The sequence below is a fragment of the Vulpes vulpes genome, chromosome 14 (assembly GCF_048418805.1).
Source record: "Vulpes vulpes isolate BD-2025 chromosome 14, VulVul3, whole genome shotgun sequence".
Taxonomy (NCBI): Eukaryota; Metazoa; Chordata; class Mammalia; order Carnivora; family Canidae; genus Vulpes; species Vulpes vulpes.
In genome coordinates, this window is record NC_132793.1 from 78,577,220 (window position 1) to 78,603,182 (window position 25,963).

A 25,963-nucleotide genomic window follows, 5' to 3' on the forward strand; every position below is an offset into this window, starting at 1 on the left:
ACAGTGATGTGTTGTTCTTCAGCCAGGTATGTGTACTCTACATCTTTTGACTCATGGAATCCTCACAAGGATGTCTAGATAAGTAATATTATTGCCCGATGATTTTGCAGTTAACACAAGTGACACACACAGAGGTTAAAAGTAATTTGCCGAAGGTCACACAGCTAGTAAAGGGCAGAGGTGATGTTCAAACCCAACAAAATTGTGTTTGGGGTCTGTGAGCTTAACTATTACTCTATAATAACTAGAGTCTGTTTCTAGAAAGGTCTTTAAAGGAGTATTAAAGTAGTCCACAGAAAGACTTGTCAAGGACAAAGGGCCAATGTGAAAAGAAAAAAGGAATTTTGAGTGTTGCTTCTACTGCACCCTGTGTGTGGCCTGAAATAAGTTTCTGGGAAATGGAGCTCTAAATGAGAATGAACTTTGATGAGGATTAATTAGGGTAACATTAGCTCCTGTACACATAAGCCTCAAATTTTTAGTAATTTAGAATAGTAGAAATGTAGTTTTTAAATTGTGGCAAACTATTATTAACAATTGACCATTTTAATCATTTTTAAGTGTACAGAGAATGTATTTTTGCTTATAGAGGAGTCCAAGGTGTTCTAGTTCCTTCCATCCTACATTCTGACATTCCCTTGGGTCTTAGAGTCAGCTGAAGGAGAAAGAAAGGAAAGGGAGTTACATCTACTCCTTAAACTCCTTGGCCTGGAAATGATACACATCAGCTCTGTGAAGTTGTGAATGTGAAACTGTTGTGAACTCATTCCATGATTCCACTGAATGCACAGGTCGGGTGGGAGTCTCAAAAACTTTTAAAATCTCAGGCAGCTGCTTCTTGGTACTAATTCTACATAATGGAATTCCGGTAGACAGCTGGCCACCTCTGCCGGAAGGTCCTTCTCACTAAATACTCTCTAGTCACTGGCACCACCAGAAGCACTACTTTGGAACCCAGGAAAAACACAGAAGACAAAAGATAAAGGGATCCTTCCCACATTCTTAGAGAGCCTATTGGTGCCATGACATTTTTGTCAGGTCAAGGCTCTATCATCGATGTCTCTATCAACAGTGCACAACACTAGCAATCTGCTAACAATAGGTGCCGATACATTCAGCAGAGACATTAATTTTTGACAGGGCAGAGTGGCCAGCAATATGCCTTTGGCAGCTGACTGAGAGAGCAGAGCCATCTTGGTGGGTGTGGGAGGTGAAGACACCTTAGGCAGGATCAGCAGGGTCTCTGGGGCTATTTGAGGTCCTGGCAGCAGGTCACTTAGGGAAGGGGGCATTTCCTGGGGACCTGAGAAGACACTCTGTGACTGTGTATGAACTAGCCCCTATGATTCACCAGGAAGCAGTCAGGGGGAAGGCTTGTTTTAAGATAGGTTGTTAGGGACCAAACAAAGGAAATATTATAGAGACTTTGGCTTTACTCCAAGGCTGCATGAGCTTCAAACTGAAAAAAAATCTGAAAAATCATCACAATTTCCTGTATATTATCAAACTAAATTTATTGGGAATGTAGTCCTGGTCCCATGATTTAACGACACAGAACTTTGTAACAAACTAATAGCAAAATATATGTTTCCCGAGGATAAAGGTCACCATGAGATAGTGAGTGATGAGATAGTACATGAGAAGAATCCAAACTTACAGGTCAGGGAGCCAAGGCTGTGGCACTGGGTCCCCAGAAGCCGCTTCACAGCTTCAACGATGGCAGCTCTGAGGCAGGGACCAGATGTCTGCTAAAAGCTATTGGAGGCGACACAAACTGGCTCTCAGGATCAGATACCCACTTGCCAAGAGGACAGATCAGGACTTGGTGCTACTTAGGGGGGTTTCAGCGAGTGGATCTGCTGGGGTGAATATGTGGCAGGCAACTGAGAAGAACAGAGGAACTGAGTTGAAGAGAGGAGACCCCCAAGCTCCAGAACCCCAGAGGTCTCCTCTTGAACAGGGCTCCATAGTCCTCAGTCTGGAAAGGTATCTTCGGGATCTAGGAAAGAAATGGACTTCAACCTCCAGAGCACCACGTAGGAAGTTAGGAGGGGCCTGCGCAGACCCTAAGAGAGGTCCGATTGTGACGCGGGTGGAGAAGGCTGACGCCTGGGGCCCAACAGATGCTGCTCCCGGCGGAGGACCTGGACTGACCTGGGGCAAAGTATGGCCCAGGACAGAGCCCCAGAGTCAGCAGGGCACTTGTTGGAAATGCAGAGTCTTGGGTTCAACCCCAAGAGTACTTAGTCAGAACTGCTGAAGGTGGAGCCAGCAATCCATGTTTTTGGTAAATGATTCAGGTAACTTTGATGCAGGCTAGGGACTCAGAAGACCTGAGGGATTGGAGGGGGGTATATAATGGGAACTAATATCAGACTGAAGACTGACCCGGAGGGGTAAGCAACACGATGGAGGCTACGATCTGGGACTCCCAACCTCCTTTCACCTATCTTTCAACAGATTTGGAAATGGGAGACCCATGAAGATGCAGACACAGACTGTATAAGGTGAGACTAACATTTCCTCTCACACCATAAACTTGTGTGAAGTCAGCAGGCACACATGCTCACAAGGGGCTGGGAGCTTGGCAGCCCCCAGTGGTATCTGAGAGCGGGAAAATAGAAGGGGTTCACACTAGCTTTGAGTGTCTCCTCATCTGCCATCACCCCATTGAGTCCCGTGTTCAATATGCTTTCGACTCGCCCCCTCTTGGGTACACCGCATGGCCCTGCTTTCACAACCATGCCACCCTTTGTCCTTCTCATCAGCATTCAAGATAAACACAGTAAAAAAATTTTTTCATTCACTATTATTTGTCCTCCTTATCCAGCTCACTAGTATTGCAACAGTATTGTTTTCTACTTTATTTTATTGCTTGTGAACAACGTTTCAGCCCCATTAGAAAATCATAACTGAGCTAATCTTGGAGTTACAGTATCTTCAATTTTCTGTAGAAAGATGCATTTCAACTTACAAACAATACACTTACAACTGAACTTTGGAATGTGTTCGTAGATGGGAGGCGGAATGATTGGCATCACCTCTCACAAACTGGAACAGAAAAAAAATCCATACAAATGGTACTATCAATGAGATGAAACAAGTTCTACCTACCATAACATTTCAAATCTGCTTTCAGTTGCTGGATCTAGCTTCTCTGTCCTTCCCTCCATTGAAAACAGAGGGAATAAAAAAAGAAGGGAAGGGAGGGTAGAAGGGAAGAGCCATAATTTAGAATTGCATAGGTTTTTTTTTTTTCTGATACATGGACAAGCTTTTATTTACCTACCAAAAGGAAAAGCAATGTTCACAAAAACCTGCCTAACCTATATTTCCAATAGTGAAGGTGTACAATTTACCATCTACTTTTATTTTATTTTATTTATTTTTTCCATATACTTTTAAAAGGCTTTAAAGAAAATATAGCTAGGAGAACACACAAAGAATTCAGATTATAAAACTCTCCAAGTAATTAATCATCATAATAAAATTGGAGCCACAGTTTAAAAAAAAGCAATTTTCCATAGTTTACTTAGAAGTACAGATAAACAGTACCAAATCTATACATTTCGTTGTAATAGACAATTGTAAGCAAATAGTATCAAACTATAACTTTAAAAAAAAAATTATTTTAAGTAGGTTCCACACCCAACATAGGGCTTAAATTCATGATCCTGAGATCAAGAATTGCACGTGCTACCAACTGACTCAGTCAGGCACCCCTCAAATTCTAACTTTAAAAAATTAACCTGGGATGCCTGGGTGGCTCAGCAGTTAAGCTTCTGCCTTCAGCCCAGCGAATGATCCTGGAGTCCTGGGATTGAGTCCCACATCGGGTTCCCTGCATGGAGCCTTCTTCCCCCTCTGCCTGTGTCTCTGCCTCTATCTCTTTCTCTCGTGAATAAATAAATAAAATATTTTTTAAAAATTAACCTGAAGTTGTTATGAACTACATGAAAATTGATATTATTTTGTGAATTCTCCCAAAAGCTCTACAAAATCAGTGATATACCATTCCGAGTTGTACCATTCCGAGTTGTCTTTTAGTTGTGTGATCACATTTCCACTCAATGGAAACACCAGCAGGAAGACAGGCTTCCATGTCTATGGCTCCATCTCTAATCATGACCATTTTCTTAAAATGAAATTTTGCCTTCACAAATTTAAAAACTCTTCTTTCCCACCAGATTTGGCTATTGGCTGCATCTCATTAAAACCTGCATATTTACCATCAAAGTAGAATTTCAGCTTACTGGCCAGTACATTGGTTAATGGGATACTGAGCTTTTTAAAAAAAAAAAAAAAATTATTTACTTGGGATGCCTGAGTGGTTCAGTGGTTGAGCGTCTGTCTGCCTTCAGCTCAGAGCGTGATCCTGGAGTCCTGGAATCAAGTCCCACATCAGGCTCCCTGCAGGGAGCCTGCTTCTCCCTCTGCCTCTGTCTCTGCCTCTCTCTCTGTGTCTCTCATGAATAAATAAATAAAATCTTTTTTAGATTATTTATTTATTTGAGATGGAGAGAGAGAGACAGAGAGCACAAGCAGGGGTGGGGGCAGAGGGAGAGGGAGAAGCAGACTCCCTCCTGAGCTGGGAGCCTGACTCAGGGGCTCAATCCCAGGACTCCTAGGATCATGACCTGAGCCAGAGGCAGTCAATTGACTGAGCCACCCAGGTGCCCTGGATATTGAGTTTTGAAGCAACATGCTCTACAATGTTCCTAAAGTCACCGGATAATAGGAAAACCTATTGCAGGCGACTTACTAGCTCCTTTATGCCGGGGTCAGGTGGGGTGCGCTACTATCAGCCATGGCACCTGATCCCTGGCAGGCTGGATCAGAGTTGAGTGCTCTGTGAGGGCAGCCGTGAAATGCATGCCCCACCCATGGCTTGCCATGTCATCTCTGACATAGTATCCTCAACTCCATACAGTTTGGCTAGCTCATCAATTCCATCTTCTCCGATGATTGTGCTATCAACCTCAAACCATACTACATCAGCTGAACAGAAAAGTTTCCTCAATTCTGCATGGGAGACCAGCCTTGGAAGAATTTTCCTCATTTCTCCAGTGCTGGATTCCTAGGAAATGACACTCTTTTGTTCCTGCTTCTTTCCTGAATAAAAATGCAGCATAAAGTTCTGACTACAAACGTCTTTATGAGAGAACTCTTCCTGTGAGTTCTGTGGGAGCAGGAGCCTGAGTGCTGCTGCTCCTCGCTGGGCCCAGCCTCTGTCTCCGGGGCTCCTGTAGCTGTAAACTCTTGATTGCAAGGGGCCCACAGTTGGCTCATTTGGTTGCAGAGTCCTGAGAGAGGTGACCTGTGTAGACCTGTGGAGCTTTTACCAAACAATCATATGAAATTTGCTGATAAGTGCAGTGGCTTCTGGTCGGTTTTGCATATGCTTCCCTAACCTCCAATTGCACAGGTTCTCATCACTGGGCTGAATTACCCTGATCTGCAAACCCATCTCAGAAACCCTAAAGACCCAAGAATACAGCATCTGTGTAGTATTCAAAACATCAGTGGGACTCACTAACTTATTCTCTGAAAAACTAATTAATCCTGCCTCTCACAGCTAGACTTAGATGGCTTTATCCAAAGAAAGAAACATGAAAGGTGAAGAAGATTTTACATGGCTGGAGGATGCTAATGGAGAGGGTCCTGGATGAGTCCTTATAATTAGGAAGAACAGAAGGCTGATGAGGAAGCTAAGAAATTAACCCCCCTCTACTATAAAAGAGCCAGGGAGTGCTGGGTAACAAAATATAACTGTGGAATCCAGGGAATCAAAATATCCTGAACAAGCTCTTACTCCACAGCAAATACTTGCCCCTGCACATCACTGCCGTGGTGCCACATCTGTAGACCACAGCGCACGTAGTGCCTGCTACCACCCTGTGTCTTGGCTAAGTGACAGTCTTTTTCCCTTTGCTCTGCCTCAGGTAAATGTGTTCTATGAATTCAGCTACAGAAGTTCTATTTGGGGACACACACTGTGAGCCTCTTACCCAAAAATAATCTACCGTGTTCTTTGCGCACCTTCCTGCTGGAACTCAAATCTCACCATCAAGTCATTTATCTGATTCAGAAAAACCAAAACATTGTTTCCAGAAGGCCAGTGTTCATAACTCACAGGGAGAGGAGCACTCTGGAGGCTGGTTCCTCTCTCTGTATAGATTAAATTATTATTATGTCAACCACCTATGACCTGGAGAAACAAAGTCCAGCCTTAGGTACATTTGAATTGAGGAGTAGAAGAGATGAAAAAGAAAGGAAGAAAATCTGAGTTTGGCAGTCTGGTGGAAAGATAGGTAAGATTATGGCAGCCTCTAGCCAGACAGAGGCCCTGGCAAGGGCTCTGACTCAAATCTCCCCATCTCCACCGCTACTCCTTTCCCTTCCTCTGGACATGCCTCTCTCTCTCTCTCTCTCTCTCTCTCTCTCTTCAGATGTGCAACTCAAGAAAAGTAAATCTATTTTCCTCTAGATCTAATTTACTCCTCCATAAAATCACAGTGATAGACTAAATTACGGTTGCTACCCTAGGACAAGTCATTTGTGTTAGATTCCCAGATTGAGGATCTTTCCCTTAAAGTCCCAGCTAAACAAATAGAGTGAAGAGACCTTTTCTTAATATTTATTTATTTATTTATTTATTTATTTATTTATTTATTTATTTAAAAGATTTTATTTATTTACTCATGAGAGACACACAGAGAGAGAGGCAGAGATGTAGGCAGAGGGAGAAGCAGGCTCCCTGCAGGGAGCCAGATGTGGGACTCAATCCCGGGACTCCAGGATCACCCCCTGGGCCGCAAGCAGGCGCCAAACCTCTGAGCCACCCAGGGATCCCAGGAGACATTTTAAGATGAGTCACAGATGACCTGAAAAAGAAACAAGTTTCAAATCAATCCCCTAACCCAGGTCTAGCAAAAATGACACGGGTTTCAACTCTTGCCACCACTGATAGTAAATGTTCCCATGGGGTCCTTAGAGAGACATAAAACTTGATGCTAACTTCTGGAAAAAAGTTAAACACCAGATTTTATGACTCCAAACCCTATGCTATTTTACCTCACTTTAAAAAATTTAAAAAATACTTTCATATACATTGCCTCCCAACAGTGTCGTATCCATCTATACACACCTAGAAATTATATTAGTGATGGCTGTAACAGACTGACCCCCAAAAACAAGTATTTAAAGGGAAAAAAACTTTTTTTTAATATTACAGAACTGGCAAAGGAGTTCTATTTCACATGATCATTCAACACAGTGGGGAAAGAAAAGGCTCAGAAAAAACATACCTAAAGTCTTAAAAACTAGTTCAGGGAATGGTACATTCCACTTCCACACATATTCAATTGCCTCACTAAACTGCAAAGTAGACTGGGACGCATAATCTAACTAGGCTGACATCTCCCCAGCTTCAAAAGGGATAATTTTCATAGGTAGATAGATGGGTTGATTCAGGTTCAGATTTAGATTTAGTTTTGGTAGGTTCTATTATTTTCTCAACTTTAAAAAGATGTGGCTTATGTTCATAAAAGATACAGAACTTCCCTAAAGTTGTATACCTAGCACATGGACAATTTAAAGATTCCAGCCTAGATCTTCTGCATTTAGGAGAGCTTTGAATGCTATATAACACCATGGAAGGTTTTTGAGGGAGAAGTTATGCAATGCAATGTTATTTTAAGAAGATGATTTGTCAGCATTGTGAAGCGTGAGTTGTAGAAAGAAGAAATGAAGACATGCAACTATAGAAACAATCCAAGCCAAATTCACCAACAGCCAAATCTAAAACAGTGATGATTAAAAGAAGATGAAAGATTATTAGAGCAGAGGTTCAGAATTTAGGGCACCTAAAGGCCCGGAAAGGCCTCCATATCATTAAACTCATTAGCCACTTCACTAGCATTTTACTGAAGCCTCTCCAGGTTCTCCTCCCATTTCTCTGGCCTCTCCTTCTCAGTCTCTTTTGCTGCTTCTCCATTGACATGTAAGGATACCAGCCCTTAACCAGTAGCTGACTCCAGGGTTTGGTTCTGAACCCTCTTCTCTACTCTGCCTACTCTCCCCAACCCCTGCTTCCCCCAGGGCTGTCTCATCTAGTTCCTTAGCTTTAAATTGCATCTTATCAGTTCTCTCTTAGGAGTTAATCTACATAACAAACCACCCAAAACACAGTGGCTTTAGACAATCAACATTCACTGAGCTCATGACTCTAGAAGTTTACCTGATGGTCTTACCATTTTTTATTGGACTTTCACCCCTGTCTGAATGTCAGTAGGCTACAGACTGATCTGGGATGGCCTCCACCAGGATGACAAGGCACCTCAAGTCTAATACACATGTCTTTCATCTTCCAACTGGCTAGTCTAGGCATGTCCCCATGATCAAAAAAGAGGGCAAGAATAAGCCAAGTCAATCACACAAGTGCCTTTAAAGCCTCTGCCTCCACCACGTTTGTTAAATCCCATTGGCCATTAATGAGAGGGCATGGCAAAGGACATTGATACGGGAGATATGAAGAACTGGAGCCTTTTTGGAGTCCTCCACAGATCTATATCCAAAGCACACCCATTTTTTTTTTTATGAGTCCAGATCTCTTTTCTGGGCTCTAACATGTATGTCAAATGGCCTAAAGGACAGTGCACTGGGCTATCTCTAGGCATTCCAAATAGCATATTTAAAACTGAACTTTTGGACAGCTCCAGTGGTGCGGCGGTTTAGCGCCTCCTGCAGCCCAGGGCATGATCCTGGAGACCCAGGATGGAGTCCCACGTCGGGCTCCCTGCATGGAGCCTGCTTCTCCTCTGCCTGTGTCTCTGCCTCTCTCTCTCGCTCTGTGTCTCTCACGAATAAATAAAATAAAATCTTTAAATAAAAAAATAAAACTGAACTTTTCTGTCTGACTCTCTGTAATGCCTTCATCTTCTTCCCTATATCTCTCTCTCCAAAAGGACACTAGTTTTAGATAGGCCCTACTCCAATCCAAAATGACCTCATTTTAACTCGATTATATTTTCAAAGACCCTATTTTCAAGTAAGATCATATTCACAAGTACAAGGGATTAGGACTTAAATATCGTTTTTTGGAGGACACCATCCAATACATAACTGACATGCAGTTCCCAACAGAGCATACTGAATGATAAGAACATGGACTTGGAGTCTGGACTGCCTCCATTTGAACACCAGTTCTGTTCTTATTGGCTGTGTGATACTAGGCAAGCCACATAAACTCTGTGAGCTTCAGTTTTCATATCTTTAAAACAAGGATGGGTACAGCATCTATATCATAGAGATAATCTGAGAATTAAATGAGTTAATGAATATAATGCCCAGAACATAGTAACATATGTGTGTTTATTAGATAAAATAAGTTCTTTACGTATTCATCTTCAGGTCTCAGCTTAAATGAACTTTCTCAGTCAGGCATTTCCTGCTATCCCTTCTCTTCAAACATAATTCATAATTTTTTATTCACATGTGTGGGGTTTTTTGTTCCTCTTTGATGTGCCCTTTTTCCCAAGAGGGCAGACTGTGTCTATTTTGTTCACCACTCTATTCCTAGCACCAACAAAATGTTTTACATCTGATGAATGTTAGATTATTATTTGTTGAATGAATAATTATGAAGGTTCAAGCTGGCAATTTAATTATGAATTTGCAGGTGTTTGATTCTCTCTTTCTCCATCTCTTCCCCTCTTCCCTTCTCTCAGAATCTTGGAAAAAGAATCCGTTTTAAATTCCTGATATCCAGATTAGGTTTGGTCTCTTTCTCTCTGTACCCTCACAGAAGAATGGAGATGACCTACCCAATGTTTTTCTATGAAAATCTACCCCCCCAGGACAGAGAAGACAGAAAAGAGCAACATGGAGCCAAGAGGCAGGAGAGAAAGGGGGAAGTCCATCAGTAAAAATTACAGTGTATGGAGTCATTAGTTGCATTTCAATTCAAAAACATATTTCAACCAGGTATGAATTCATATGCATTAGTAGGAATTTGTTCTATTTATGATAACCACGGGAGAGGGTGGGGGAGAGGAACACAAGCATAGCTCATGCCAAAGAAACTCCTGGCTCTTCTGACTTCATTGTTTGTACAAGTAGAAGTCTGGCTCTGCCAACGGGAAGGTAGACGGGCCCAGGTTATGCCATTTCTATCTACAGAAACAAACAAAACGCAGACACCTCATCCTCCCGTAACAAAGGGAGCCTGAGAACAGCCAGAGCTCATTACTTGGTCCCCAGACGGGGCTCCCCCTTTGCAACCTGGATCCTAATGTGGGCAGCATTACCCAAGGTGGCAGCGAATAGCTGGTAGAGCCAGGATACAATTATGACCCGATTATTCTAAGGTTCATAGTCACTTCGCCAGAAGGGCCTGACCTGAGGTCATTAGTAACACGCCGTCCAGCAGTTTCTTACAGTGTGGTTCGCTGACTCTTCCACCAGAATCACTGGTAGTCCTCGTTAAAAATTCTGATTCTCTGGCGCTAAGACGGAAGGAATTAAGCAGAGGGGTGGGTGTCAGGAATCCGTACTTTTAAAAAGCACCTCCAACGATCCTGTGGCAGGGCATTACGGACAAGAGGATTCTCGTGCACAAGGGCCAGCACGGGCTTTGGGGGTCATCGGAGGTCATCAGCGCAGCTGGGCGCCCTCTCACCCAGCGGGGCCCAGGGCCGACCGGAGAGAGCCCGCGGCTCAGCTCCCGGGCGCGGGCGGAGCTCCCCCAGGGCCCCGCCCCCTGCAGCCGCCAGCGCCGGGGGCGGGGCTCTCCCTCCAGACACCCCGCCCCCGCGGGTCCTCGTCGGCCCAGGGCCCCGCCCCCTGCTGCGGCCGGCGCCGGGGGGTGGGGCTCTCCTTCGGCCCCGCCCCGCCCGGTGGGTCCTCATCGGCCCACGGCCCCGCCCCCTGCTGCCGCCGGCGCCGGGGGCGGGGCTCTCCCTCCAGACACCCCGCCCCGCGGGTCCTCGTCGGCCCAGGGCCCCGCCCCCTGCTGCCGCCAGGGCCGGGGGCGGGGCTCTCCCTGCAGACACCCCGCCCCGCGGGTCCTCGTCGGCCTAGGGCCCCGCCCCCTGCTGCGGCCGGCGCCGGGGACGGGGCTCTCCCTCCAGACACCCCGCCCCCGCGGGTCCTCCTCGGTCCACGGCCCTGCCCCCTGCTGCGGCCGGCGCCGGGGGCGGGGCTCTCCCTCCAGAACCCCGCCCCGCCCGGTGCGTCCCCGGCGGCCAGGGCCCCGCCCCCGAACCTGCGGCCAATCAAGCGGCAGGTTGCTGAAGCTCGGGGCCAATGAACAGCGCCGTCCTTTGTTCCTCCCGCGGCTGCAACTGTCGGGCTGCTGCCGGGAGCCGCTGCTCGGCTGCTGTGGCGGCGGCGCCGCGGGACGAGACGCGGAGGGGAGCGTCCGGCTTCGCGGAGAGCCGCGTCGGTAGGTGGTGGAGGCCGTGCGGGGCTGGGGGGTGCCGCGGCCTGCGTGTGTTTGCGCCGCGGCTCCTACGCCGCGGAGCCGGCGGGGGGGGGCGGTTCCGGCCCGTGAAGACGCAGGGGAGAGGCCCCCGTGGCCGACGCTTTCTTCAGAGTGTGACCCGGCCAGGGCCAGTGGAGCTCCCCGCGCGCCCTCCCCGCCCCACCCACGCCTGGTCCCCTGGATGCGGCGGACGCGCGGGGCGGGGGGCGGACGCGTCCCGCGCCGGGGCCTGACCTCCGTGCTCTGCGCTTTCCACCTCGATGTCCTGGTCTCGTTTATGTTTCAGGCTGCTGTGATGGACACCTGCTTCATCTTCCGCCGAAATTACTTAGATAGACGTCAGCTACTTCCTTCCTGCCATGTTCAGGAGACCCCAGTTTTCATCTTTCTTCATAAAAACTTGGCGAACGGCGAGGTTGGACCGTAACCTCGCCCTTCCCCAAGTTTTTATGATGCTTTTCTTTCTGATAATTCTACCACTCTGCTTTTCTTTCAAATATTTTATTTATTCTTGAAAGAGCGAGAAAGGCAGAGACCCAGGCAGGCTCCACGCAGGGAGCCCGACGCGGGACTCGATCCTGGGACTCTGGGATCACGCCCTGGGCCCAAGGCTGCGCTAAACCGCTGAACCATCCGAGCTTCCCCTGACTTCCTTTCCTGTCTTTGCCTTTAAATGTTACTGTTTCTAGTTTTTTTTGTGTGTGTGTGTGCGTGTGTTTCTAGTTATTAATCTCATTACAGTAGTAGGCCTTTAACTTGATTAGGGCTATAGGCCCCTCTGAACACATTAGAAGCTGAGGATCCTCTTACTAGATAAATACACATGTGCATTTATACTAAAAATACTGCATATAATTTGGGTGAATGGACCTCAGAATAAGAACTCTTTCTCACACTCCTCTTTTTGGGTGATCTTTTCCCCCTCCCTTTTTCAGCACTTCCCATTATGCTGCTGATTCCTCTTACTGTCCCTCCAGGGCAGAAGAGCTCCCTCATTGCTTAACTCCAGAAAGCAGCTTTCATTTCGTGGACACAGTCCTTGTTGTGCACTGTAAAGGGTGTATCCACAGCTTTACTGCAATGCCTCACACCCAGCTGGTCTGATTTTGAACACATTGCCCTCCCAACCTGCTTATCTTCCTACGATTCTCACCTTGGTGAGTGGCACTACTATCCGATTCTCACCTTGGTGAGTGGCACTACTATCCGTCTGATTGCCCAAGCTAGAAACCTGGAGGCTTTACAAGAAGAGGCTGAGCATGTCATGACTTTGAAACATTTCAATAACTTCTCTAGAGGGAAGCCCACATTTTTTGACATGACGCAATGATCTTCCATACTCTAGCAGCTCCTTACCTTGCCTGTTGCATCCTTAGCCAAGCCTCGCTTTGCACCCTTTGCTTCAGCCATGCAAACTACTTATGTTCCTGGCCGGCACACATGCCCCTCTGTGTCTTTGCTTCTGCTGCTCTAATGCCTAGCGTGTCCTTACATCTATCTCTCTTTCAGATCTCAATACTGGGTTCATCTTCTTAATTAAAACATTCTCTGACTGCGTTCCCATTTCTTCACCCTCATAATCCCACCCCATGAAAAATAGTTACTCCTTACTCCCTGCTTTGTACTGCTGTTGTTTTTGGGTCTACTAGCTTTTTTTTTTTCCATTTTGTCATTCATATTCTATGTGTGTCTGGCTATCTCTGCAGATTCTAAAGTTTGTGAGGACAGAACTTCATCTTAATTCCTCACCACTGTTTTACATGTAACTCCTGTTCAGGGAATTTGAATAGTCACTACTTGTCCTTTTTTTTTTTTTTTTTTTAAGATTTATTTATTTTAGAGAGTGAGTGCATGTGTGTGCAAACAAATAGCGGGAGGGGCAGAAAGAAGGGGGGAGAGAGAGAGAGAATCTCTAGCAGACTCCACACTGAGCGCAGAGCCCACATGGGGCTTAGTCCCAGGACATGAGATCATGACCTGGGCCAAAATCAAAAGTCAGATGCCCAACTGACTGAGCCTCCCGGGCTCCCTACTACTTGCCCTTTAAATTTATTTACTTGTTATTAAAAGTACTTGTTTTATTTTTTTGGTTAAGACTTTTAACAATTTTTCTATGGTGTATAAGAATCTTTCGTTCTGTATAGTCTTGCTTTTCTTAAAATAATATTCCCAAATGGTAAGTTTCCTTAAGCAGAGAATTTGCCTACATTGTTCATTCTCTCTGGGTTCAGTATCTTATAGGACAACGAACAGCATACAGGTTGCTACACATTGCTGAGGAACATTGGTCACAGTCTATTCTCAACAGACCCCATTGTGGATGTGTCTGAGGAGCTTCCATTTCTCTTTAACGTTTCATATATTTGTGTCATCTCCTTGACTACATTAAAAACTCACTGATGCTGAGAATTGAGTCTTTTACTATTTCCTTCCTTGCCTGCTTATTTTGTTGGTGGGTGCTCAATATGTTGAAAGATTTTAACAGGATTATTGTTTACAGGTTAGGATGTATGTATATAGAAAACTAAAATGTTTATATCAAGGGAAGAAAACTGAAGTGAGTTTCTATTGTTTTATAGTGTTTGTGCAGAATGTCATCAGATGAAGAGAAATGCTCGCTTCCCGTTATGCAGAAAGACTCTGACCAGCGCAGTTCTGTCTCTTCAGATCTTCAGGTAGGAAGACATGTCTAAGTTTGTCATGATTTATTTTATTTTGGTTTTTAACGATTTTATTTATTTATTCATGAGGCAGAGACCCAGGCAGAGGGAGAAGCAGGCTCCCTGCAGGGAACCCGATGTGAGACTGGATCCTGGATCCTGGATCCTGGGGTCACAACCTGAGCCGAAGGCAGACGCTCAACCACTGAGTCACCCAGGCGTCCCTGTTGTGATTTATTTTAAACAAGTGACAATATGAGGGAAAACTAGAAATACATTTTTCACTTATTCACGCCACGTACATTTTATAATTACGTTTTGTTTATAGCGTATGATGTAGGTCAAATTATAATAAAATCAAACTTCGAGAATTATTGCACAAACTTTGGGACATACATGCCTTACATTGTTTGAACCTTTCAGAAAACAGTCATGAGCTCTTCAAATACTCTGTGCAAAAGCTTCAAACAGCATAACAAGTGAAGCTGGAAATCCCAAGAAACATTTTTTTCCTTGAGATTTTCTCATTGTAGCCATCGCTGCTGAATGTTGCTTTCACTTTAATGCAAATTAATACGCTGTTCTGGGGCCCTAGATTCCCTAAAGTTCTACTCTAGATTCTAGTCCCTGTTGCTACAACGTTCAGCACATTCTGCTGCCCAGGACCTGGACGGTGACAGATAGATGGTGTGGTTTTTACATGAACTGTTTTAAATTTCTTTTATTCCTACATGTTTTATTATCAGAAATATGGATTCAGATTTCTAAAGTAGTTTTTAAATGAGAGAGTCTGACATGGTATGTCTTGAGTTTTAGAATTGTACCACTTAAGAGGGGGAAAAGCTGGACAGTATGTTTATGCCTAAATAGAGTAAGTTTTTGAAAGTGTATAATACGAGAAAAACTTTAGGAAGATATTTTATGAAACAAATGTTTTCCTTTAATTGAAATTACAGATTTAGAAATTGGGAGGCTATTGGGGAAATACTGTGAATATTTACTAGGATAAAGATAGTGTGGAATTGTGACATAGATGTTTCCTCCTTGCTCCAGCTTTGGATGTACTTCTACCTTGTGCCGTCTTTGAAGGCAGCAGGACTTTCCTGCATTTTTTATCTCGGCCTTTTTCAAACTTGCTTCAGGAGAGAACTGATTAATTTATACTTGTGATATTGCAATTTATAATAAGAAATATATTTCGATCTTCATCCCCATTTTGTGTACATGGTTTCAAAAGCCTTTGAAATTTCCTAAATAATGAGAGTGATAAATGTGTTTGTTATGCTAGCAAGGTGGCTTTTGGACCCCACCTAAGGATTGGGGCTGGTTGCTAAAGAGCTAGCCACAGGTTTAGAAGGTTGGAACTTTTCATCCCACCCACCCTGAGCTCCTGGAAGGGGAGAGGGGCTGGAGATTGAGTTCTGCCACCAGGAGCCAATGATTTAATCAGGCTTGCCTGTGTCATGAAGCCTCCGTAAACACCCAGTGGGAGAGGGTTCCGAGAGCTTCCAGCTTGGTGGCTGTATAGAGGTGCTGGGTGACTGGCTTTCAGGAGAGGGCATGGAAGCTCTTCCCCTCTACACTATACCTTGTCCTGTGTCTCTTGGATCCTTCTGTTACAAACTGGTGATCTGGTAAGGAAAATGTTTCTCTGAGTTCTGTGAACTGCTCTAGCAAATTCATCAGACCTGGGGAGAGGGATTTTTGGAACCTCCAGTCTGTGTAGCTGGTTAGTCATAAGCTCAGGGGGTAACTTGGACTTGGTCCTGGTGTCTGAGTTTTGGGCTGGGGGAGGTGAAGTCTTAGAGGACTGAGCCTTTACTTTGTGGAACCTGATGCTGTCTCCAGTAGATAGTGTCAGAATTGAGTTGAATTGCAGGACACTCAGCTAGTGCCTAAGAATAGCTTGTTGCTGGTGAGGGAATCAAAACCCCACACATTGTCATTGTTGGGTTCAGATCCTTTTAATATTAAAATGTAAACACCTTGTAAGATCTCAAGTTGTCATTTTGCCTGGAGACAAAGCTTTATATCAAAAAAATAAATCTCCAGAGTAGAATTTGAGAGAAACATGCCAGAAATAATTTTGTGTTACTGGTTACCTGCTTAGAATGTCAGCCCACCTGAGATTCTGTTTATTAGTAAGCCTCAGCTTACGACCCTATTGGTTCTTGATGACAGTTGAAAACTTGGCTATATTTCCATTCCTGGAAACATTTCAAAATATGAATACTAAAACATGTTAAAAATAACTATATGCTTTTACATAGATAACAAATATGTAAAACTAAACATTTAATATAAGAGCCCCTTACAAGTCAGTACTCCTTCTAAGGGAGTTTTCTTCACTGTCTCAATTGTGTGAATGATTCCTAAAACTTCGTTGATGAATGCTGAGGGATGGGCAGCATCCGTGGTGCTTACTGACTGGTAATTCCCTCCAAGCACAACTCCAAACTGGCAGCCAGCTGCCCTGACCTTACATGGTATGTATGGGTTCACCTGTAGTTCAGGGTCACACCAGTCCAGGTGTTGTTGGTGGGGAGCAAAATTACAAGTTCTGGTTGTTAGTTCAGGATTCTTATTTACCTGAAGACAGGTTATTTTTAATAATTAAGAAACACAATATTATTTATTTTGATCCTTAAATTTAAAATAGCCCATTTGGCCTGTATCTACATATATGAAAGTATGATAATTGTTTAAATAACTAGTATTTTAGTCTTACTTAAGATAAATTAACATATGTACATAGAATGCTGTTAATATACACCTACTTACCTCTGTTCTAAGTCATAGTGCTTGTTGTGGGGACTTTGTAATACATGTCTGGCTCTTTTTCTTCCCCCCCTTTTCTGATCCAGAGCAGAAGTCAGATTAGGGAGGCTACAAGTTAAAGCCACTGACTTCTAATTCCCCTCCCGTTATAGGCTAGAAGTTGTAATAAATTAAGTCTGATTGAGCAATGCTGATTTGGCTAAATATAGTTGTAATTGTCACCAATTAAAAAGTTAATTGACATCAAAATATAAGTACAAGATAGCCAACTGTATTAGTTGGCTTGGGCTGTCATAACAAAACACCGTAGCCTGGGTGGCTTAAACAACTGAAATTTATTTTCTCATAGTTCTGAATGCTGGATGTACCAAAGCAAGGTCTGGCAGGGTCTGTTTCTGGTGAGCTCTCTCCTCTTGGCCTGCAGACAGCTGCCTTCTCACTGAGTCCTCAACATGGCTTTTCCTCAGTGCGTGTGCATGGGCAGACAGAGAATTCTCTGCGCTCCTTAAAAGGACACTAATCCTGACTTATCAGCACCCCACCCTTGTGACCTTAGGTAACTTTAATTACTATAGAGGCCCCATCTCCAAATACAGCTGCTCTGGAGATTCCAGTTATCAATATATGAATTTGAGGAGGACACTGACATTCAATCTGTAACAGCCACATTTTTATGTGTTCTTAGTCGAAGTCAAAAGTTTATTTTGGCTGTTTGGGAAGTATAATAGGGTATTATTTTGGCCACTTTAACAGGAACCAAGTAAAAATTGTTAAGTAAATTGTTTAAAAGCTTGAGTGAGTCGTGCCTGGGTGGTTCAGTCAGTTAAGTGTCTGCCTTCTGCTCAGGTCATGATCTCACGGTCCTGGGATCAAGCCCTGCAGGGCATCGGGCTCCTTGCTCAGCAGGGAGCCTGCTTCTCCCTTTCCCTCTGCCTGCTGGTCCACCAGCTTGTGCTCCTCTCTCTCTCTCTCTCTCTCTCTCTCTGTCTCTCTCTCTACATACTAAATAAATAAAATCCTAAAAAAAAAAAAAAAAAAGCGTGAGCTGATACATAGTCTCTTGTAAGTCAGAGCTGGTAGGGAGTCCTGAGGTCACCTGAAGACTCTGGCTCTTCTCTCCTGTGGCTGTGCCATGCCCTAGGGTGTTGACGAGGTTCGCATCATTGGGTGCTAGCTCACTGCCGTCTCTAACCCATGGGAAGAGCGAGTAGGAGCAAGCAGCTTCCTTTCCAAGGACATGCCCTGAAGTTGTACACGCCATTTCCATAGACTAGGTCTCTTGGCCATACCTGTGAAAGGGAGGTTGAGAAATGTTGCTGGGTGGTCATTTGCCCAGGTCAGACCCTGAGGTCTTAGAAACTTAAAGGAATAAAGGGAAAACAGATGCTGCTGGACTGTTAGCCTTTTCTGTCATAGAGAGTATTACCCTTGAAATTTTATATATGTTGTTAGGACTGGCTCATACATTCGAGTATATAGAAACCAGTGGATTATCTTGTATAGGGCTTCAATTTATCAAACTCTCTGGGTATTTCCTTTTATTGTAATAACTGGAAAACTGATATGATTCAGGAATTTATTTTTTAAATTTAAGAATATTTAAATTTAAAGAATTGTAGTTATTTTTGTCAACATAAAAATGAAATGTATCTGAAATTCTAAGTTACTTTTTCTCTAGTAAGAGCCTCCTACCTCAGTGATAACCATAATGTGAAATACTTTTATTTTCTGTCAGGAAACGTAAGTTTAAAAATCAGACATGGGGGATTCCTGTGTAGCTCAGAGATTTACTGCCGCCTTCAGCAGGGCATGATCCTGGAGTCCGGGGATCGAGTCCCGCATTGGGCCCCCTGCATGGAGCCCGCTTCTCCCTCTGCCTGTGTCTCTGCCCCTCTCTCTCTCTCTCTCTCTCTTTCTGTCTCTCATGAATAAAGTCTTTTAAAAAATAAATAAAAATCAGACATGTGTTTATTATCATAAAGGGGATATATCTAAGGAGTTGTCTATAGCCATATGAAAGGTTCTTTTTTTTAATATTTATTTTAGGGATCCCTGGGTGGCACAGCGGTTTAGCGCCTGCCTTTGGCCCAGGGCGCGATCCTGGAGCCTCGGGATCAAATCCCACGTCGGGCTCCTGGTGCATGGAGCCTGCTTCTCCCTCTGCCTGTGTCTCTGCCTCTCTCTCTCTCTCTCTCTCTCTCTCTCTGTCTGACTATCATAAATAAGTAAATAAATAAAAATTTTAAAAAAAGATGGAGTAAAAAAAATAATATTTATTTTAGAGAGGGTGGGGGAGGGGCAAAAGGAGAGGGAGAGGGAAATCTTAAGCAAACACTGCCATGAGCAGAGTCCTACTCAGGCTTGATCTCACTATCCCAAGATCATGACCTGAGCAGAAACCAAGAATTGGATGCTTAACCGGCTGAGTCACCCAGGTGCCCCAAAATCTGATGATTAAGTTTTCTTTCTAATGATTCTCACTTTGGAGTATCTCTTTCTCTTCTGCAATTAACCTTGACATGTAAAAATTTGAGCTTTCTGTAATTAAATTTACTGTATATAAGTAATCTATATTAAATATGCAGATCAAGGCTGAAACTAAAACCAAGTCACTTTTTTACATTTAATTACCTAAAGACCAGCAGCTTTCAAACCGCTACCAGCATAAACCCTGTTTTCAAACAATTTTGCTTCAAATTCCAATAGGAAAAGGTTAAAGCAGAAATATAATTGTGTAGATTTATGTTATAAATTTAAATTTGTGACATTTACTTCTCACAAAGGTAGCAAAAACAATGAGGCTGCCTTTATAAATGCAGATTTGACATTGGTGAATGATAGAAGACCAGCATAGTTTGATAAGCCTAAGTGACCTTTTTGCATCTGTATTTTATTTGGGCTACATGATAATAAGAAAATTCTGATTCTTAACATAAATGGTTGAAAATGGTAGCTTTTTTGTTTTTTTGAGTATAGTTGACACACAGAGTTACATTAGTTTCAGGTGTATACCATAGTGATTCAATTTCTCTGTGCATTATGAAAAATTGGTAGCTTTCTTTGGGACGCCTGGGTGGTTAAGTGGGAACGTCTGCCTGTGGCTCAGGGCATGATCCCAGGGTCCTGGGATCAAGTCCCACATCGGGCTCCCTGCCTGTTCTTTTCCCTCTGCCTCTCTCTGTGTCTCTCATGAAAAAAAATAAATAAAATCTTTTAAAAGAAAGAAAAAAATTGGTAGGTTCTTAAAAATGTATCTCCTCTTCAAATAAACTGATCAAAACCATAAAAAAAATTGATAGAAAATTTTTTATTCAGTGTGGAATCACCAACAAAATTGGTTGCTTCTTCAAACTTTTCGTAATATAAAAATCACACAAGAGGGATCCCTGGGTGGCGCAGCGGTTTGGCGCCTGCCTTTGGCCCAGGGCGCGATCCTGGAGACCCGGGATCGAATCCCACGTCGGGCTCCCGGTGCATGGAGCCTGCTTCTCCCTCTGCCTGTGTCTCTGCGTCTCTCTCTCTCTCTCTCTGTGTGACTATCATAAATAAATAAAAGTTAAAAAAAAAAAAATCACACAAGAAACACCCAGAAGATGCAAACTTGAAATAAGTGCTAAGACTGTAATATGATAAGCATGTAACATGATCTGAAGTCATTTGCTGCTGCACAGCTTCTCACTCTCAGGGAGGGACTGGTTTCCTTTTCCTTTGGGAAACATGAAGACACTTACTTCAGCCAACTGTGATACAACCATGGCTGGAAACTTGGGTGTGGTGGGCAGTTAAATATTCTTACTCATAGAAAATCATAGGGAAAGAGTAAAAATTGCTAATTTCCAATACGTATACCATATAATGATTTTATCAAAGATAATTCATTGATTTCGACAATTCACTCAGTTCGCTTCAGCAGGTCTTGACTATGACCTTTCAAAGAGGTAGTTTTGAGCATCGGTTATCTTCATACTGAAGATGAATCCAGGTAATAAGACAATTAGGACTATTGAGAAGATAGTTCTGTATCTGAACTAAACTTCTTATGGAGAAAAACTAACACAGAATAATCCCATGGAAAATAACATTTAACATTCTTGAAAATCTTCCCCCCAATTTTTTTAATGCAAAGACATTCTGTGGGTCCATGCAATACTCTTAAAAGTAACTGCTTCTTAGGAGGAATATTTGTTATATCATACCAATACCTTGTGAATAGAGACTAAATTCCAGTATACTTTTTTACTTCACAAATAACATTTTTTGATTTGGCTGAAGAAATAGCTAAGTATTTGCACTAGGAAATTCTTTTTTTTTTTTTTTTTTTTTAAAGCCTGGGGAATTCCTGTAAGGTCTACACTTCGTAACCCCTTTTTTATCACTCCTTTCTCATGTGCTATGAAGGTGCCAGCAGATAGAGTGAAACAGGTTTACATTCATGGTCTCTCTATCGTCAGTATTTGTCTTCTTCCAGTATTTCCCTTATACTCTTTTCATACTGTGAAGAGAGACCCAGAGTTGTTGCTGAGTGGCTGTTGTTGGATGGTGGCTGTCAGTAAGCAGAGTCAAAACTACTTTTCATCCCTAGACTATCCTATTGTGGAGTCTTTGGGAGCAACATCTTCAAACGAAGTTTCAGAAAAGCAGAGAAGTGGCTAATGGTGTCTCTGCCGGCCTGCAAGCAGCTGCCAGTTGAGGGAGGGCTCTTCTGCCTTGTAGCTGTTGGTTGGCTTCAGGCAACTACACTAGGTAATTGGTGTCACCACTGCTAAATTGACAGACACGCCGAAGGAATTTGTGTACTAAGGTACTATCACTGGAAGAAACTTGGATTGGTTTATTTGTTGGATTTTATTGTTTTTAAGGAGTACACATTGCTTATGACATGGGAATGCTATTTTGAGAATTGAAGTAGAGAACATGTTTAACTGTGTCTTTGTTGTTCTTTGCCTGAATGTGTTATAATAAATATATTCTTTGTTATTGGCTTCTCATAGGAAGAATATGAAGAACTGCTTCGTTATGCCATTGTGACTCCAAACGTTGAATCAGATGCTTCACAGCCATGTCATTCTAAGGGAGAAGTGGTACCAGATGTTAGGGTTCCTACTGTAATTGATGATATTCTTCATAATCAAGGTCATGTATATTTTTAAAGATATCTCTTAATTTAAGATGTTACTGAGCTCATTAATGCTATTGACCTATGATTGTGAAAATGTTTCGCCAGTGATTCTTCTCAGTCAGTCCTGTGTATCACTATCATGTGGAGGAACTTTTTCCATTTCAATGTTTCTCTCTCTTACGTGACAGCTGGATTTTTATGTGAATTTTGTTTGAGTGCTACTTATATGAAAAATAATAATTAAAGCAACACAGTAGTCATTGTACATTCCTCAGTGGAGTATACTGCACCTCTGCTTGTTCCAATCGTTAGATACCAGGATTACCTTGGAAACTAAATGCCCAAGGCCCCAAATTAAAGGTGGTCCATAGGTAGCCCTCAGAACTTTTTAAGTTGTGCTCGGCTTTGGCAGCACATATACTAAAATTGGAACCATACAGAGATTAGCATGGCCCCTACGCAAGGATGACACGCAAATTCGTGAAGTGTTTCATATTTTTGGCAAATCAAACTCCAATAAAAAATATACAAAAAAACCCCAAAAACCTCTAAGGAGAGATCCTTAGAGTTATGCCTATTGTTGATAACTGCCCTTTGCTGGGGCATGGTTGGTAGCATTTCTGTGAGTATGGAAGACTGTTTGAAATCACCACAAAGGTGAACCCATTTTGGACTATGTCAGTGACAGTACTGAAAGCTAACACAGACCAGAATGTATATGATAGATGAATGAAAGCTGGAGAAAGGAGGGTAAAACTCCTTCCACCTATCCATTCCTTATTCACTAAAGTGCAAGATTCCAAACAGCTCACAAAGTAAATATTACTTAAAAGGGCACAGAAAGGTCCCCTAAGATGGCCCTGGCAATGGGCGGTTGTCAACAATAGGCATAACTCTGAGGATCTCTTCTTGAAGGCACATGATGCAGCCTAATCGGAGTCAGCAGGCTCTTGGGTTTCTGGGAAATTGCAGCCCCGATATTTGGTTCCTCTCCCTCTGCAGACCTGGAGTTTTCATTGCTCGTCTGTCCTCCACCTACTACAGTGGATCAAGGGCAGAACATGCCACTGAAACATTCTAACACTGAATATTTTCTGCCTAAATTTTAGTTGATCCTCAAGAGATAGGACACTGGGATTTATTCATTTTACATAGTGATCTTGACCATGATCCTGACCTCAGCCTGTAGTTCCTACTGAGCAAACCCAAAGTGCTGCGAACTGTCTTATAAAATATGTAAATAGTCAATCCATGTGTTCACCCTCTGTGCCTCTACCAAAAGCTTGTTTCCTTTTCCACTGGCTGCAGTCCTACTGTATTGTTGTTCCCAGAGACACAAAGTGGGAGTCCTTTCCTTGCTCCGGCTTGCCAGCCTTTCAGGGACATCAATTGGAATTTAAAACCCTTGTTCTGGGCAGCCTGGATGGCTCAGCGGTTTAGCGCCGCCTTCACCCCAGGGTGGGATCCTGGGGTCCCAGGATCGAGTCCCACGTCAGGCTCCCTGCATAGAGCTTGCTTCTCCCTCTGCCTGTGTCTCTGCCTCTCTCTCTCTCTCTCTCTCTCTCTCTCTCTCTCGGTCTCTCATGAATAAATAAATAAAATCTTAAAAAATAAATAAAACCCTTGTTCTTCTCTAGCATGCAAGTTAGTATTCATTCATTCATACTCTGCCTTTTCCACAAAGGGTTTGAGATCTTAAGCACACAGCAGGCAGTGAATTTACATATCCCAATTCACACATAGGCATGGTTGGAATATATGCATTTATCATCCCATTTGCTGTTACTTGGTATAAGCAGGGTGTATTTTGAAGTTGGCAGAGTATATGTAAGCCTCCAGCACAGACATTCTAGTGAAGTTTTCCTCTGTTTTCTTTCTGCCGTGTATTGACTAAGTCCCTGTTCTGGGGGAACCAGTGTCACTTTAGTTTGATTGCAGCTAGTGAAAAGCCCCAGGCCCCTGGAAAACAACCAGTGTTAGCGTAGCTCCTAAGTTCTAATGCCAGTCATCCACTTAGTCTCTTAGCGTGGACTAAATGCTGCAGTAGGCTGCATTCTCTTTCAGCTCTGTTTGGTGGGTCAATTTGAGCTTAACTAGTGATACGGTAAGACTTTTTCTAGTCTCAGACTTTTTCTTTCTTCTTGTTCTTTGTCTTGGTGTCCCTGTATCCCCAGCAGTTGTATTTTGCTTGCTCTAAAGTTGTAGACACTGTTACCTTCTTAAATTAGCTATGTGTCATTAGACCTTTGATATGAGTAGTTTGGTTTAATAAAAAAATTTTTTTTTATTTCTTTTCAGCAGGAAATAGCCCTGTAGTAAGAGAAACAAGGATGGAAGTTGGGAAAGGATGTGATTTGAATATTTCAAGTCATTCAAAGACAGATGGTATGCCTTTGCCTTACTTTGTTTTTATTAATATATAACATTGTATGGTTTGGTGAATATTATTTGTGTAATAAGAGGAATAATTTCACCATATTATTTATTGGCAGGATTCTTTAATGTTGCTGTTGCTAATCTATTAACTAATTTTATTTAAAGTAATTTCATAAAATTCCAAAATAGTACAATTAAGACAGGTTAATGTATTATAGTGTATGGCATCCTTTCTTAAAACTGCTAGGTTAGCAGGCAAATACTTTAAAAGAATTAATGGAATGTCAGAGAGCTTGGCCAATTTAAATGTTTTTAAGAACCAGGGCATTATTTCCCAACATTCAGGCATTTGTGTACCAACTTAATAATTTTTGTCCTATCTTTATATCACTTGTTCTATTATTTTTTGGTTTTCTTCAGATATATTTACTTTTAGCTTAAATTCATTAAAAGGAAAATTGGTGTGTGTCATTACTGATTATAGCATAAAACTAATATATACTTTTTATAAATAGAAAACAGTCAGTAAAAAGCAACTCAGACAAAATTATTAAGTTTTGGTTGAATACTGCTAGTGGTGGTGGGTTCAGCCTGAAGTTTGCTTTTTCTTTGTTGAAAGGAGAGATTAACTTGTGTTACAGAGATTATAAAAGCAAACTAGTACCAGACTGAAACTTTTTCTTTGACATAGATTGAAATAGGACACTTTGCTTGCCTTGTGACTCGATGTTATATGACGTATAGGCCATTTAAGCCACCACATAAAGAGTGCCTCTATCCTTTATTTCCTCACTTGTAAATAAAAGGCTTGGGCATTGTACTCCCCGGGGGATATTTCAAGTAGTTCATTTAGGTGATTCTATTTTGTAAAAGGTGAATAAATGTTTAAAAATTTTTTAAAAAGCAGAGCCTCTTGCTTTTCCACAAGTGCAACTCTTGTTAGTGAAAGAGAACATTCATGTACTCTGTCACTCTACTTTATTCTTTGTGTTTATTCTTCAGAATACGTAGGTAGTGTCTCATAGTTGACTAGCCTGAACCATTTGTTGATAAATTTTTTATATAAAAATATATATTAGGGAATGATTATCCTTTTTGCAAAACATTCTTGGCTTACTTTTAAGTAAGTTCCTGTAGTAGCTTTACCTTTGTTTGACTCATCTCATTCACTAAGGAAGACAGGGGGGCCTTTTAATCTTGGTTATCAGGACCCTCCTAAGAAAAGCAAAATAGGTGAGAAATGATAAACAGTCTATAATTCCAATGTGCATCTGTGATAGAATAGTAACCTTTCCTACTTTGTGCTTTTTAAAGGTAGATGCCAGTTTTTCTGGCTCTGGCTTTCACCCCTACCTCCACCCCCCACCCTGCCACCATGTCTATGGGCAGAGGATGGGAATTATGTATATATGGATATATATAGAGAGAGATGTATATATATTTTCACCTATATGTTGAAGGCTAACAGTTTGCCTTACAGCTGATTATCTGATACAACTAAACTACTAGTCTCTTTCTACTTATAGAGTTGAATTTTGCTGGTGTTAA

General features: G+C 42.6%; 1 protein-coding gene, 1 non-coding gene and 1 pseudogene across 3 annotated transcripts in view; 2 read left to right on the plus strand and 1 right to left on the minus strand.

Moving 5' to 3' along the window:
* Positions 1-3,966: 3,966 nt before the first annotated feature.
* LOC112919599 (phosphoserine phosphatase pseudogene) lies at positions 3,967-5,059 on the minus strand (annotated as a pseudogene).
* A 6,238-nt stretch (positions 5,060-11,297) lies between these two features.
* The window catches only part of POC5 (POC5 centriolar protein), a 37,900-nt gene continuing 23,234 nt past the window's right edge, over positions 11,298-25,963 (plus strand). Inside the window, exons 1-4 of one of the 2 annotated variants that reach the window (XM_025998287.2) lie at positions 11,298-11,443; positions 14,062-14,157; positions 21,912-22,053; positions 24,338-24,424. In XM_025998287.2, coding sequence (XP_025854072.1) covers positions 14,074-14,157; positions 21,912-22,053; positions 24,338-24,424 — 313 coding nt within the window. In that variant the 5' untranslated portion in view covers positions 11,298-11,443; positions 14,062-14,073. The remainder of the gene's footprint in view (positions 11,444-14,061; positions 14,158-21,911; positions 22,054-24,337; positions 24,425-25,963) is intronic. The other variant, XM_025998288.2, reaches the window with a different exon arrangement.
* LOC112919760 (U6 spliceosomal RNA) lies at positions 22,435-22,539 on the plus strand. Its single transcript, XR_003234957.1, has one exon. It is a non-coding gene; the product is annotated as a U6 spliceosomal RNA (small nuclear RNA).